Source organism: Pan paniscus, chromosome 6 (assembly GCF_029289425.2).
Source record: "Pan paniscus chromosome 6, NHGRI_mPanPan1-v2.0_pri, whole genome shotgun sequence".
Lineage (NCBI taxonomy): Eukaryota > Metazoa > Chordata > Mammalia > Primates > Hominidae > Pan > Pan paniscus.
In genome coordinates, this window is record NC_073255.2 from 160,535,940 (window position 1) to 160,552,049 (window position 16,110).

Sequence of the window (16,110 nt, forward strand, 5' to 3'; positions counted from 1 at the left end):
CATAATGCAATCTGATACTGCTGAAATTGAACTTGCTGTTAAATAGAAACATTTTTTAAAAAAAATCCTAAGGTAGATTTTTTGTGGTTGTTAAATAATTCAGGGACTACTTCAAGTTTACTAGAAACGCCCCAATACACAAATATCTGATTAGACTGAAACCACCTATAAATTACAATCTCAAAATAATTTTTACTCAAATAATTTTTACTCAAAAAAATTTACTCAAAGTTTTACTCAAAATAATTGTGTGCTATCTTATCTTGACTTGTCAATCTTGATGGTGTGCACGGCCAATTTAGAGTTACACTGGACTTGTGTAATAGTAAACACTGTATCAACAGTTAGTTAGCACAATCTGTGATGCTTTTCTTTTTTTGGAAAAACCTATGGCAGATGCATCCGGAGACAAATTTTTCAATAGGCTCCTCATGGCAATGGAGGATGCCACGTATCACATACAGAAGGCAGTAGGTGCAAAGCATGTTCTCTAACATATTCATAACAGTGTACTATACCTTTCCTAGAGGCTTCCTTAGAAAGCAAAGTTTTTTTTTTAATCCATGAATAAATGACCAAGAGATTATAAAGAATGCTGTGTTTTGGAGGTGAGATGTGACAATGCAATAAATGTGGAAGGTAAATTTCCCAACTTTTCCATACAGGCTTTTCTATTGTACTATAAATAAGCCTTATCTCTATATTTGTCCTTTAGGAACTCCGTTTCTAAAACAAGAGTTATCTCGGGAATCCCCTCTGTTGATTAGATAAAAATGACGTGACAGAAACAATTCTTAGGCATATTTCACTTCTCTTTAAAAAATTATTTTAAAAGTCTAATATATTCTTAAGGGTTCACATTTGTACAATAGAAACAACTTTTTAATAGAACGTATTACTCTTGAAATGGTTGTTAAATTTGGCCAAAGCTCTTAAAAGGAATTTTGTAGCATCCTACACTCTGAATTCCGCAACTCAGTTTAATCTTCAGACACCCACTTGTGCCAGGGTCAGTGAAACAGAAAATTCTATCTATCAAAAACAGAGTTTACCGTTTAAAATGAGCACCCTCTTTGATATCATTTATTAAAAGCTACTTATGTCCCATACAAACTGCTATATTTGGCATTTATTGAAACTACCAATAAACTCCAATATCATTCTGATTTAGGAAACTTCAACATTTCTGGTATGTGGAAGAGTTCCAAACAGTTTGACCTTGCAATGTCAATGCTCTGTAAACGACAGCAGTGGCTTCTAGGGGAGCTGCTGAGCAGCTGTCATGTTTCCCAACAGAACAGGGTGTAACATTCTTCTGCTCACCATGTTTATTTAATGGCACACTCTAACTCTCAGGGCATGCAGTCTGCTGAAAACATCAACCATTATCATTGATCGCTCTGTACCCTTCACTATACAGTTTAAAAATTTTAAACCTATTTTACTCTCTTAACAATAAACAAATGAAACACATTATTTTATTCTATTTGGGTCAAATTAATTTTATTATGCTCCATGATGAATTGCCACCAGTGCAACATCCTATTCACTATACATTTCAAAAAAAGAATTCACATACTAAACAAAATTTCAGTTGTTTGAAAATGAAATGATTGAAAGTCTTTATGAATCTCATACATACAATATGTGGCTAGCTGAAATTGTCTATCACGTAGCATTTAGATATAAAAAGCCTCATGCTAGTTTGTTAAATGCAAAGGCTACCAGACGACCATTTAGCTGGAGAATATACGGAAGGCTTTCAGACAACGCACAGGTATAGTGCTGCTCACAGTGCAGGATGGTAGAGGACTGAAACATGCAACCTTACACCTTACTTGGTTAAGCAGATTTAGTCTTCATGCCTGGACTGAACTCCACAGCTGCTGTGTTTCAACCAACAGTAATTTAGACTTTTTGCAACAACAACCAATGTCTTTTTTTTCTTTAAGAAAAAAAGAATAAATCAATTACCTTTGGCAAATTATATATCCATTTTACATGTTTAAAATTGTGCTTTGAACTCGAAGAATGGGTACTCTCTGCTGAGAGAAGTTCCTGATAAATATATATTATACCAAAGTCAGCTGGAAAACCTAGAATTTCTTGGCCACAAGTTAAGAGAGATCTTAAATTGGCATTACCCTGAAGACATTTCTAGGAAATTTAAAATGTTTTTTATATTGTCAAAAAGAAAAAAAAATTTCAATTAACATTACTTAAAATAATTATAATGTCCCATTTAACTTTTGTGCAAACTCCTGATTTTATTGGTTAGTAGTTGTCCAGCCTCATCTGCACCAGATTGACTGAGCTCAAGCCACAATAAAAATGATAGTAAGTAGAAAAAGGTTTCTAGCAGCAGAGGGCACTGTTGTTGCAAGAAACAAAAAGTCTAGAATCTTTCCCATGTGCTTAAATTACTCTTGCAAGAAAGATAACATTCTTTGAATAACTTAAGTATTTTACTGCACCACTTACTGCTTTCAGCAACAAAACCTTTTAAATTATTTCTTATGATAACTAGATGCATGATCACTAGAGATTATGTAATAAATGGTTAAAATTCAAGCCACATCTTGCAGGTCCAGCCTGTCAAGATCTGCCAATACGAGATTTTGGTTGGTACAATTCTAGATAGCGTAATTTTTAGTTGGATATTGTGACTATAGTAATGAAATACATTTGGAACTACATTATGCATATGACTCAATGTGAGAAAAATGTTTGTATTTAAATCAGATAATTTTCTACCTAAAATTTAAAGTAGGTAGGTATGATAATTAGCATTATAAATATGAAACAACCACCTTTAGGCAGATTAGTGTAGTGTAGAGAGGCAAAGAAACCCTAATTTTAACACACCATTTAGTATGCATAACAAATGTGCAGGTTGTAAGGTTTTATCTTTAAAAAAAAAAATCTATCATTCAGTTATGTGTTCCAAGAACTTTGACATTGGGACCACCAATCTTTTAAGAAAAATGTAACTCTTCACATGCTATTTGACAAAAACCCTCAAAAGTTATCCAAATCAATGCATGTTCGGTTCCGTGTTTTAGCGCACACCTTTGCCAACTAGATTACATTTTTATGGTTGGTATTTCTGAACACCTCAATCCACACAAAGTGCAAAATAAAAATGCTAAAATTCTACAGTATTTTAGTACTATTCTGATTTGTATAGTTTTTTGTATAGTTTTTTTAACCAAATATTGGAGTTACCATAATATTACCTCAGTTCCTGTAGAGTGAAAACTACTCCCTAAATCCCCGAAACTCCAACTTAAATTTTGTTTCAGAGTAATACCAAAAAAATTTTCAAAAATTTTGCTAAAAAGAGCCTGTCACATTTGCTACAGCATAAAAATAACCCCAGTCAATAACAAGTATTTAAGGGCTCCTTATGATCCCAGTCTGCAAATACCACTGCTATACCAATAACAGGCAGTATTACTGTAAGAGGTGTGTTACTCGTCTTCCCCACTAGTATCTCTGTAGTGATTTTATGTAGAGCATATTGCTAAAATTTGAGAAACTACATCGGTGTAGTGATGTCTACAGAACTGTGCAATGTATCAGCTTCAACATTCATATGTAGCATTGTATTCAAAATAAAGGGGCTAAAGAAACTAAGGTCTGCATCACTTAAAAAAGAATGTAGTGCTATACTAGATTTTTTTTTAAGAAAATTTAGGTACAGAAAAAGTAGGGTATGAAAATAGTGTTTTCCTTCTGGCATTATAAGTAAATTACATTAAGGTTTTTGTCAGTCTCACATATAGTATTTAAACTCCCTTGTTGATGGAATGAAAAATATTCACAAATCAAGTGAGCATCCTGGTGTAAACTTGCACACAATAACAGGGAGTAGCTTTGTAGAGGATTACGACAAACCTTTACAGATTAAATGAGGTATTGCACAGATTAAAAAAAAGCAAAAAAGGCAACAAAAATATACAGCAAATTGGTAGAACATTTACATGATAATTTTACAGAATCCACAGACAGAAAGTAGTGTTTAGTATTTCACCTTAAAAATATATATATATATATAATATATAGATCAGTCTTCCCACTCATCATCATCCTCAAAATCTTCTTCATCATCTTCATCTTCATCTTCATCTACAAGAAAATCAAGACAATTAAAACATATGCATAAATAAAATGACATTACATAATTCTTGGGTGGTTTCTCCAATTATTTAACTCCTGAAACACAGATAATGTGACTCCCAGAAGAATCTAGTTACTAAAACAGTTTAAAGTGAATCTAAAGAAATGTATCTATAGAGTATGATAGTAAACTAAAGATTAAAACAGGACTCAGAAGACAATGGTTCTAGTTCCTTAATATCTATGTGACAAATTTCAACCTGTTAATGTATAAAATTTGTGACAGACCTTTCTGTCACAAATCCAACTACCTTCTTGTACTCTTCATATGGATTCTCAAACTCAAAACTTCTAACTTTTATTTCCTTCCCCAATCTTCTTTTCCTGCTCCATCCTGGTCTGCTGCTCCATCTCAATAAATGGCATCACCATCCTGTCACATAATCAGGCCAAAAACCTAGAAATTATTATTACTTCCTCCTTTTTCACGATCCAATTATCAAGCCTGCTCTTTTTCACCTCTTTCACTGCTACTCTCCACACCACCATCACATCCTGCTTGGATTATTGCAACTCTAGAGTCTATTTGACTCAGAGCAAATGGAGTGATATTATTTAAATTTCAAGTTTAAAAAATATGTTGCTACCCTTCTTAAAGTCCTCCTGTGGCTACCACTGCTATTTGAATGAAATCTGATGCTACCTCCCTCCATAAGACCCTACATGATTTGTCCAGTTATTGTCTCTCTCTCTCTCCCCAAACTTTTCTCATAATGTACTCTCCCTTCAAGTCACTCTCTCTAGTAAGATGGTCTCCTTTCTGTCCCTTAAACTTACCAATCTTATTCTGGCTTTAGAACTTCTGCAGTAGCTATTTCTTCGTTAAACTGAATCTTTTCATCATTTAGAAACCATTCATAAACTACTTCCTCAGAGAGGCCTTTCCTGACCATCATATGTAAAGTATAGCTCTTCCCCATAATCAGTAACTGCCTATCCCATTTTACTTTCCTCATATCACTCGCTAATATCTAAAATTATTGTACTTTATCTATTAAGCTCCATGACAGCAGGGACCTTGCCTATCTTATTTCTCACTGTATCCTCAACACCAAAACAGCACTACACACCAGCCGTTCAATAACTATTTGTTGAAGGAATATTTAGTTATCAGATTTTATAAGCATACTTCTATATTATACTGACTTTCCATATTTAACCTCTTCATATACCTATATATAAAATATGTATAAATATATATACCTATATATAAATATATAAATACATATACCTATATATAAATATATAAATACATATAAATATGTATATAAATATATATCTAGGACCCATGAAGGCCAAGTATATAAAGTGGGACAGTGGCTGAGTAATTGTACTTGATAATGATAAAAAGCCAGTAAGACTATGTGACATACGTGTGGGTTACATGTACAGAACACAGAACAATCTTTTTCTTCTATTTTTCTCATGTAAAATTGATTGTGTGAAGGTAGTATTTGAAGAAGTACTGGAGCTCTAGTATTAGAACTTGAAAATTAACAGAAGCCCAAGAGAGGCAACATTATCTTCTCTTAGCCCTAAACTAAGTTGTTACTTTTAAAACGATAATTATTTATTATTTATTTATTTATTTATTTATTTATTTAAATCTCATGGTCAGCTCTAAATTGTTACAGAATTTATTTGGAAAGGAGTTCAATTGAGTCATGTTAATTTCTGTTTACTCTTCTAGCAACGGAAATAATTTGCTACCAGATTTTGCTAGACATGCTTCACAAAATTTACCTGGATGAAAAGCATCAAAGACACCTGACTATGCTGGCATTACAGACTGACAAAAGACAGAAACTTATCAGTATCTATGGTGAAGAGGAAGAAGTAGCTAATAATTTCATCATCAGGTACTACCACAGAAATACTAACAGTTAAAATAAACGGGTCTGAAAATAAGTAAAAACCATCCTATATTTTCATTATATTAGCGTGACTATTATATACTATTAAAAAAAAACTTATTGTAGGGAAATATTTAGCAGAACTCACAGATACCAGCATAGAATAAACGCTTTTTCAGAATCATGTAGTTCACAGAAGCCTTACATTTCTTTATGAATGAATGACCTTTCTTTATCTCTTCCTAGCAAACAACCTCTAAACAAAGCTTGAGATTTTTAGATCTCATTCCTATGACATTACTATGACATAAAAAATTCAGGCAGTTTACCTCATCTGTGAGGATTAGGGCTAAGAATTTAGGTAATTTTCACTGTTTTTATGCTAAAGAAGACTATACCATAAACATAACCATAACTTTAAATACCAGGTGTCTATGTATATCCTATTGACATGCAATTTAACAATTCAGACCTCTCCTGTGACTTCCAGACTCATAACTAAATGCCTACTCCACATCTATAGTTGAATTAATAGGTATCTCAAATTTAATATGTAAAATCAAACTCCTAATCTTCCCTCTCAAACTTTTTCTTCGTAAGTCTTTCCCCTTTCCAGTTGTTCAAGTCAAAAACCTTGGAGTCATCTTGCACTCTTCTTTTTCTTCAACCTTCACTTTCAAACCATCATCAAACCCAGTGATCTCCACATTCAAAATATAACTAATATTTAACCACTTCTCATTGGTGCTATAAACCTGGTTCAAGCCTCCATCACCTCTTGCTTGGATCATTACTACACCTCTGCTAAAAACCCTCCAATGGCTTCCCATCACATGCAGAATAAAAGCTAGTGCACTTTCAGGGGTCTCCAAAGCCTTGTCACTGGCCTCCTACTACTTCTTGTATTTCATTCCTTACTATTCTTTCCCTCCCTCCCTTGCAAGCTCCGTGATCTCCTCATTGATTCTCAACCTCACAGACTTTATATTTTCTGTTCTTTCCATCGGATACACTTTCCCTAGTTTTCTACATGGTTCACTTCCTGAACTGCTGGTCTTTTCTCAAATGTCACCTCAGTTAGGCTTTATTGTCCCTTATCATCCTTTATCATTTCAAAATGAACCTCTCTCTCAACAGTCTGCCCCCTATTTCCCTTTTCTGTTAGACTTTTGTCCTTACTTAATGTCACCATTTAACATACTGTATGTTTTTCTAGTTTTCTTTGTTTATTGCTTGTCTCTCTCTCTCATTAGACCTAATGCATGTCGATGAAGGCAGGGACTTGTTTTTTTTTGTTAAAATTTTATTATTATTCCACAATAAATATTTATCTCTATCTCTGTAATGGAGGGTAGGTACAAATATGCCTATTTAAGGAAAACAAACATTGCTCAAGGATCTTAAGACATGCACATCCTTACAGAGAAACAAAAGGAAGGTAACATTTATTAAGCACCTACTATGTGCCAGGCAATCTGCAGGTTAGTGACATACTATTTAATTCTCACATCTATATGTTTTGTGAGTTCTCTGAATGTAACAAACAAGAAACTGAGGCTCACAGAGATTAAATAAATCTAAGAAGAAGAAAGATCTGATTCTAGCACATCATGTTGGAGAAGCTATTTAGCAAACCTCAACTACTCCAATCAGCAGAACTCATATTCCTGTTCTTTCTTTAAAGGAATATTTATATGGTGGTATGTATATGTTTAATAATAACCTCAGAATAGGTACTGGTTTGTTCAAATTAACCTTTTAGAAAATGAAAAAGAAAGGTTTAAAAAAAGTTAGTATTCTTTAGCAAACTCTAGAAACAGTAAAAATTACTGAAATTCTTATCCCTAATCCTTACAGATGAGGTAAATGGCCCGATTTATTATTATTATTATTATTATTTATTCATTTTATTTTTGAGACGAAGTTTTGCTCTTGTTGCCTAGGTCGGAGTGCAATGGTGCAATCTTGGCTCACCACAACCTCTGCCTCCTGGGTTCAAGCAATTCTCCTGCCTCAGCCTCCCGAGTAGCTGGAATTACAGGCATGCGCCACCACGCTGGCTAACTTTTTTGTATTTTTAGTAGAAATGGAGTTTCTCCATGTTGGCCAGGCTGGTCTCGAACTCCCGACCTCAGGTGATCCACCCGCCTCGGCCTCCCAAAGTGCTGGGATTACAGGTGTGAGTCACCGCACCCAGTCCTGAATTTTTCATGTCAGAGTAATGTCACAGGAATGAGATCTAAAAATCTCAAGCTTTGTTTAGAGGTTGTTTGCTAGGAAGTCTATTAGCATTTCCTGATATAGGAAACAAAACTGTCAATATTCCCAAAGCTGTTCTTTCAATTTATGGCTATGGCTGTGGTGGTGTTGCATTTGTTAAGTCTCAGAGAGACTAGTCACAGAGGCAACAACTTTTTAAAATACATCCTAGAGCCCACATCAGTAGTTACTCAATTAGCAGAGAGAAAGCTAGCAAAGACAGTCATAAAAATAACAGAACGTCAAACATTCAAATTTATTAAACACACACGCACACTCTCTGTCTCTCTCTCTCTCTCTCTCTCTACCTGAAGAATGAATGGCTTTGCTCCTTTTCTGCATCACTTCCATTAATGCACCCACAATTCCTGAAGTGGGTGCAGGTGTTGGTGGTGTAGACTCTTGGCCATCAGCCACCTTGGAAAAGAAAGTCAGCAAAACTCAGTAATAAATCTTTAGCAAAGAATCTTTGTCTCCAGAAAGTCCTACTTTCTTAGAATCGCTTCTTATTGTAAAAGACAAAAAAGATATCAAATTGGCAAGCGCAGGACAAGATTAATCAAATTAACAAGAAATAAACTGCTGCCTTAAAGATATTATTCAAAAATATTTCCTTTCCATCTTAATGTATAAGCCAAAAATACATTTCCAAATCTATGTTTATATTCAGATAACAAACCCTCTCCTGAATAATACTTGCTGGGTTACTTCTGTTTATTCCAGCACACACAGACTTAGATGATCAACTTTAAAGCTTTTATCAAGGGATTTCATGTTATAAACAGAGGTTAATATTTAGACTCCAGAGTTGTTACGTGGGACACACACTGAAGATATTGAAAAACAACTGTAGAAACTTATATTTCCCTACAAAAATTCAGCTTTACACCTTTATGTTATATTTATACCTTCAAAATGAACCTCCTTTCTCATAGTATATAATTTCTTTTTAAGGAGATGAGTTGAGCAACTTTCAAAATGTACCTGCCTCACTAGGCAAGTAACAATCCCTAACTGAAGTACTTCCAGCTGTGCCAAAGTGCATTCATGAAAAAAAAAATTATAATTAAAAATGAAACAGCATAGCTGTACTAAATAATTACCTATGTTTTAATGAATACATATATAATATATATTTTTGAAATTCTTAATCATTTCCCAAAGACAATTATTTTATTTAGACAAACTTTCCATTTTGATCTGTACAATTCTTCCTCTAATACTCCTTGTTCTTTCTGGAGTAAACACCTCTTTTAAAAAAATTCAAAGTGGTTCCCCCTAAGATATAGATTCATTCCTTAGTATTTTGGCTTTAAACATTATGTATTAACTATTTCCAGTATAGAAGTACCACAAATGAAAAAAGATAACAGAGAGTTTCAGAGCTTTGTATTTCTGCACAAGGCTCTCAAGGAGGTACAACAGCGGTAGGGACATTTAGACTACCTTTAAGCAATGTGATAATGTAAAGCAGAGAGCACAAAGCAGAAGTGAGCATACTCTCATCAAACACATTTTTTGAAGTGCTTACTTGAACAAAGTACTATTTGAGGTACTAAAACCATGGAATTCAAAAATATATGTGAGTATTCAATACCTCCTACTAGCTCTTTAAAGTAAATCTATGGTTTTATGTTAATCATATTCATCACAGAATAAATTGATGATTTACTCAAAAAATTTAAAGAAACATAGCCATAGAAATTTCAACCACAAAATGGTCTTTTTCAAAAAATAACGAACTCAGATTACATGTATAACATGCCAATAGTTCACTGATTATGCACCCTATGATTGCAATAAATGCAATCAAAAGGAAAGTGATTATTTAGGATAAAAATGGCCCCCATCCAACACTTAGAATAGAAAATATTTTTCTTTCTAAAAGATACTTCTTACACATCAATTAACAGGTTTTGCTTTTTTTTTTTTTTTTTGGAAAGAAAGGGAGACTCTTAAACTTTTTAAAATAAATGAGGATACAACTTTATTCGTTAAAAATTTTAAATCACCTTATTATAGCTAAATGAGAGAAAGAAACAAAAGTTGGTTTGGGAAAAGGAAATAGAAAAGGGAAAACAAAAAGGTGGGTTAGGAGTGAGAGTTACGGGAATGAGAATGACACAGGAACTAGCAGAGATTCCAAGGTAAAAGCTGGGCTGTGGTCATTTTGACATTAATTCTCCCCACTAACCACTCTTTAAAGTTCTTCAACTGCTCTTGACAGGCCTTTAGTCTGATCTAAACGGGGAAAGAGAACAGAGATGACTGTTCATAGGTTTAAGTGTCATCCTGAATACATGTAAAGAAAAGAGCTAGATATATTTTAAAGATCAGAGTCTTCTTAAATCTATGCTAATGTTTACATATTTTCATTCAATTAGTTGTGCTTCCTATCTATTACCCTCCTTTTAGACAAAGTTTCTGAGATCTAGAAAGTTACTTTAATTCCTATACTGGGAAATAATTTTCAATTAAAACATCCTCTGTCGTCTCCATTTACTTCACAGAAAAACTCTATCATCCATGACCTCCCTGAAGTCCTGGAGAACATGTTATAAAAGGCTCCAAAAGAAGTATGTAAATGTAGACAGGTTAGGTTCTAGGATAGGAGTCAGCAAACTTGAGCCCATGGGCCAAATCCAGCCTGTTCTTGGATTTTTTTTTAAAACTATCTAAAAATTAAGCTTGATTTTTACATTTTTAAATGGCTGAAAGAAAATAAGAGTATTTTTGATATGTGAAAGTTACATAAAATTCAAATTTCAGTGTCCAAATATAGTTTTATAGAACACAAGCATGTCCATTCATTTATGTATTGTCTGTGGTGCTTCTGCAGTAAAACAGCAGAGCTGAGTGGTCACAAGAGGCCATATTGCCTATATAAGCCCAAGGTTTTACTACCTGATCCTTTATAGGAAAATGTTTGCTGAACTCTAGAAGATTAAATGACCTGTAAGATTAAATGATTACCTCATCCAAATCAGATAATCCTAAATTTATCTGCCATCACTGTCAGAAATTCTATTACAACTCTTTCAATTTTTTTTGGTCTGATTCTCTACTAATCTAAATTTTAGAACATGAAAACTTTGGAACATGATTTAATTTTCATAAAGCTACTGGTTTAGATTTCCTAAGGTGATCACAATTGGTTTCAAGTAGGGCTATTTTTAATTCTCATAGCTTAATAAGGATTTTTCTTTAAAGTACCATTTGAAAGTAAAGTCTAGAACAATGAATTGCAAACATCCTGTAAAATTCCATTCACACGAAGTTCTAGAATAGGTAAAACTAATCTATGGTGATTAGATCAGTGATTGTTTATGGAAAAATTAACTGGGAAGAGGTATGAGAAAACCTTCTGGGGTGACAGAAATACCCTACATTTGGATATAGAGATATGGGTTACATGGCTATAGAGATGTATCAAAGCTGAATTAAAAATTTGTGCATGTCACTGCATGTAAAAGTATTTTTAAATTTATAGGGTTAAGAATGAATTAGCAAGAGGAAAAAAGAATACACTTTTCAAAAATATCTTTCAATAAATTACTTTAAAATTCCATTATGATAGAGGATCAAAAATGAAAAAAAAAAAAAAAAAGCTTACTTACAGATTTTAGTTGGATACCCTGTCGTATCTGGTCTAACAGTGCATCTCGTCCAGAGCAGGACACTGGCCGACTGTTCTGCTCCACTTTTTTTAGCTGAGCACCCTCTCTAATTTGATCTAAAAGAGCTGCTTTGTTTCCTGCAGTAGTTGGAACCTGATGGTCCCCATCAGAAGGCAGGCCAGGCGGGGGCGGTGGCCCAGGAGGAGGTGGAGGTGGAGGCGGTGGGGGTGGTGCCACTGGCCCTACCCCCAACACAGATGGAGGTGGTGGTGGAGGCCCTGAAGGTGCTGAGGAGGGAAGGGCTGGAGGTGGAGGAGGGTACATCCTATTTGGCGGTGGTGGAGGGACTGCTACACTTGGCCTGGAAGGAGGCGGTGGTGGAGGTGCAGCTGTGGGAGCTCTTGAAGGTGGTGGGGGAGGAGCGCCTCTTCCCCTAGCAGGAGGAGGAGGAGGACCTGAGTTGTGTGGAGGGGGAGGAGGAGGAGGTGGCCCTCCCCTTGATGGTGGTGGAGGTGGTGGTGCTGAAATGCAAACAGAAAAAAAGAAGGCATGCTTTTTTCTTCTCATAAACATCATATTGAAAAGTAATTCATTTTAACATGTATAAAAATTGAATAATACCAAAAAAGGGTCTCATCTTTGCATTTTATTTTACAAAGATACCTGAGCACAGATGATATCTCACAATTTTTTTTGAGAATTGTCAGCCTAAAGATCACTTTCTTATTGGTTCTTAAAAAAATATGAGCTAAAACAGAATAGTTTATTTTTTTGGAATTAGTACCAGTTCTGAAAGTAAGGGGAATAAACATTTTCTACTTTACAAAATAATAACAAAATATACCAATGAAATTAAACATTTTGTTAATTAGCATTATTTTACATTTTAATAAAAATAAATACCTTCCCTCTTTAAAAAAGAATCAAGTACACTTATTTTTTTAAATAAAATCAATTCACATTCAGAATTATAGTGTAGCATAGCTTAATAGAATTCATTCACATCAATCTGCGCTAAAGCCCAAATATAATGCTTTCCTTTCAAAGTGTAAGCCTTTGTCATTTAATTTACATTTGTACTTTTATAGTATAATGTCTGTATCTCTAAAAATTGTCTGCAATTCTAGTAATGGCATTATAGGAGGCTGGTTGCTTTGTTGAAATGCTCAATTACTTATTCCAGAGACATGAACTGGTTATTAACAAATTAACTGAGAATTTCCATACACTGCAAAATTAAAGTTATTAACAAAAATTACTATTATTCCAGTAGTCATGATATTAGCATTCTTATTCTACATCAGTGAAAATGTAAGATATAACAGAAAAATAAACTTGGCTGAGCATGGTGGCTCATGCCTGTAATCCCAGCACTTCGGGAGGCCAAAGCGGGAGGATCACTTGAGGCCAAGAGTTTGAGACCAACCTGGCTAACATGGAAAAACCCCGTTTCTATTAAAAATATAAAAATTAGCAGGGTGTAGTGGTGCATGCCTGTAATCTCAGCTACTCGGGTGGCTGAGGCATGAGAATCCTTTACATCTAAATATCCTGAGACTAGTACTGGCATAATAATGTTTATGAACTATATAAGTCAATCTATCAATCAAAGTTTAAATGAACACTGGCAATGAAAAAGACATAAGTAAACTGAATGCTTAATTTAAAATGACAGTTAAGTTCTTCACAAGAATGTTTTAACCGGAGCTTTTGCTTAACTACACTATTATGAGTATGCAAAAGCTAGGAAGAAGAAAAGAAAGCAGTCCTAATAAGGTAGCAAAGAGATGACTGTTAATTGGAAAATTTAGAGTATTTTATCTGCATTTTACTGCGATAATTATTAAGACAAAACTGAAATACGAGGTCCTTTAAAATAAATATCAAATCTTAAAAGGTTATAAATTGTGCTCTCAGGTACAAAAGAAAATTTCATACTTTATCCAAGAAAAAGGATTTGTATTTCAAAATAGAAAGTTTACATTATTTATATTCTGGAAATGCGTATATTACTAATTAGAAAGTGATTATATTTAAATTATTACTTCTGAATTACAATAAAATCTGGTGGTTTATAGGATTCCTTAAGTATAACATTTAGGCAACTATAACTTTTTACTTTAAAATAGAATAGCTGGGAAGATTTTGTATGGATTTTTATGAATAAAGAATAAACAAAACCTTGTAAAGTTTTTTTAGTTATAATGAAATAATGTTAAGACACAGTGTGATGGGCCACATTAGTTGTCCATAAACTTCAACATTCTGCTCAAGGAAGGGTTCACATATATGAATGTAACTGTTTTCCATGAAACTGACCTCAAAAGATTAAAACAAAACAGAACGCTGAATAGAGATAAAAGTTACCTTGCCTCCGCAGTTCATTTTTAACAGCTTCAACACCACCTGTTTTTTCAATAAAGTCATATATAACTTTTGACGTTTCTCTGTCTTTAAGTTGTGCCTCTGAGATTCCACACATATCGAAAAGATTCTTCAATTCTGGATCCAAATTATTCAGCTACAAAAGAAAGTAACTGCTAACTATAAAAATATATCCCAATTTAAAAAACATAATTTTAAGTCTCATCTGTGTCCTTCTGAAATTATTTTGCCTAAACTTTTAACATGTTTATATTACTTATGTGCTAACTAAAATATTTTATTAAAAAAAACTGAACAGATATATTCCCTATTTTATTCTTTTTTGTTCCCTGCCTTCAAAAAGAGGGCATCTCTTTTTGAAATCTCATTTAGATTTCTATTAGCCTATTCATGATTCAGACATCTCCAATGCTCATTTATTCTACCTTGTCCTAAGTAAGTATGTAAAAATCAGGAATAAACACAAAAAAAGTAAATTAATTTGAAAACCTGAGAGCAAGGATCTTCCTGTAATCCCAAGCACCTTGCACAATGCCCAGCACAAAGAGGTGCTCAGTATGTTTGTAGAGTTAACATTGTAGCTATAACAAAAATAACTAAAAACATTTTTTACTCCAATCACAAATAATACCTCTTTAAAATAATGCATCCAAACGCTGATTAATTTTTGCCAGCAGTTTCACAGTGCTACAAAACAACGGCACAACTGCCAAAAAGAACAGGAGAATGAAAAGATCTGGAGAATTCAACAACTGAATATTCAGAATTTGATTATACTACTTTCTAGTAATTTGGTATACACTCCCCTGAAATTATCACTTGGCAGAAATGATTTTCTTCTCTTGGCTTTCAAAGCACAAGGATTTTATTTATACAGTGTATAAAGCCAAGGTACACAAAACCTTAGTCTAAGTCTTTAGAGACTTAGCCATGAATGACAGAACAATAATATGGTTTTAAACCTCAGTTGTATACATACATAAAACACAAGCACATTCAAACAGATACTAGAAACCACAAAAAAGAATTTAAAAAAATCTAAAATAGGCCAACGCATTTCCACATACAGTTATAACGTACATGATTTGAAAACATACTTACATCAAAGCCTGTATTTGGATCCCAACCAACATGTCCAATATGCCTGGAGTAGAAAATAGAAAAAAAATAGAAAAACAAAATGCATAAAGGGCATTATAAACACAATATATATGAAATCCAATCTACATTTGGCTTTGCATTTTTGGTCTGAACTAACAGTTCTCACAGACATAACCATATTGTGATAAAAACTATGTACAAGGAGTCAGAAGAACAGGATTCTAGCCCTGACTCTGCTACTAACTGAAACTTAAAATTTTTGTACAATCTCTCTGAGCATCTATTTCCTTAATTGTCAAATTAGCATAAGAGTCCAAGCATTATATATATGACGGGATACGGGTTTCATAATGAGCTAATAAAATAATGCATATGAAAATGCTTGAAATACGTTAAATACCAAAAGTTTTTACTGCCCCTAGGCAGTATCTGTAAACAATTTCTAAATGCTATTTTTAGAGCAAAGTGAGAAATCATTTTTATGTTCAATAATTAGTTGAAGAAACAACTTTATCTAATTTTTCTTTTCTCATAGTTGAAAAAGTAAATAAACCGTAAGATTCCAAGAACATCTATTGAGCAGCTGCCTTAAAAAAAAAAAAAAACTCCAACAAAGTACATAGTTAAAACGGTATCTAAGTGATGAATGTACACACCCTCCCGAAAAGAGAAGAAAATTTTCTAACAAGTTAAACATCAAGAACAGCAATGAATAA

General features: G+C 33.6%; 1 protein-coding gene across 1 annotated transcript in view; it reads right to left on the bottom strand.

Annotated features, from left to right (window-relative positions):
- Positions 1-1,476: 1,476 nt before the first annotated feature.
- The window catches only part of WASL (WASP like actin nucleation promoting factor), a 68,973-nt gene continuing 54,339 nt past the window's right edge, over positions 1,477-16,110 (bottom strand). Inside the window, exons 7-11 of the mRNA XM_034964906.3 lie at positions 15,395-15,437; positions 14,276-14,429; positions 11,909-12,429; positions 8,600-8,708; positions 1,477-4,128 (exon numbers count right to left, since the gene is read on the bottom strand). Of these exons, the coding sequence (XP_034820797.1) occupies positions 4,067-4,128; positions 8,600-8,708; positions 11,909-12,429; positions 14,276-14,429; positions 15,395-15,437 (889 nt within the window). The 3' untranslated portion in view covers positions 1,477-4,066. The remainder of the gene's footprint in view (positions 4,129-8,599; positions 8,709-11,908; positions 12,430-14,275; positions 14,430-15,394; positions 15,438-16,110) is intronic.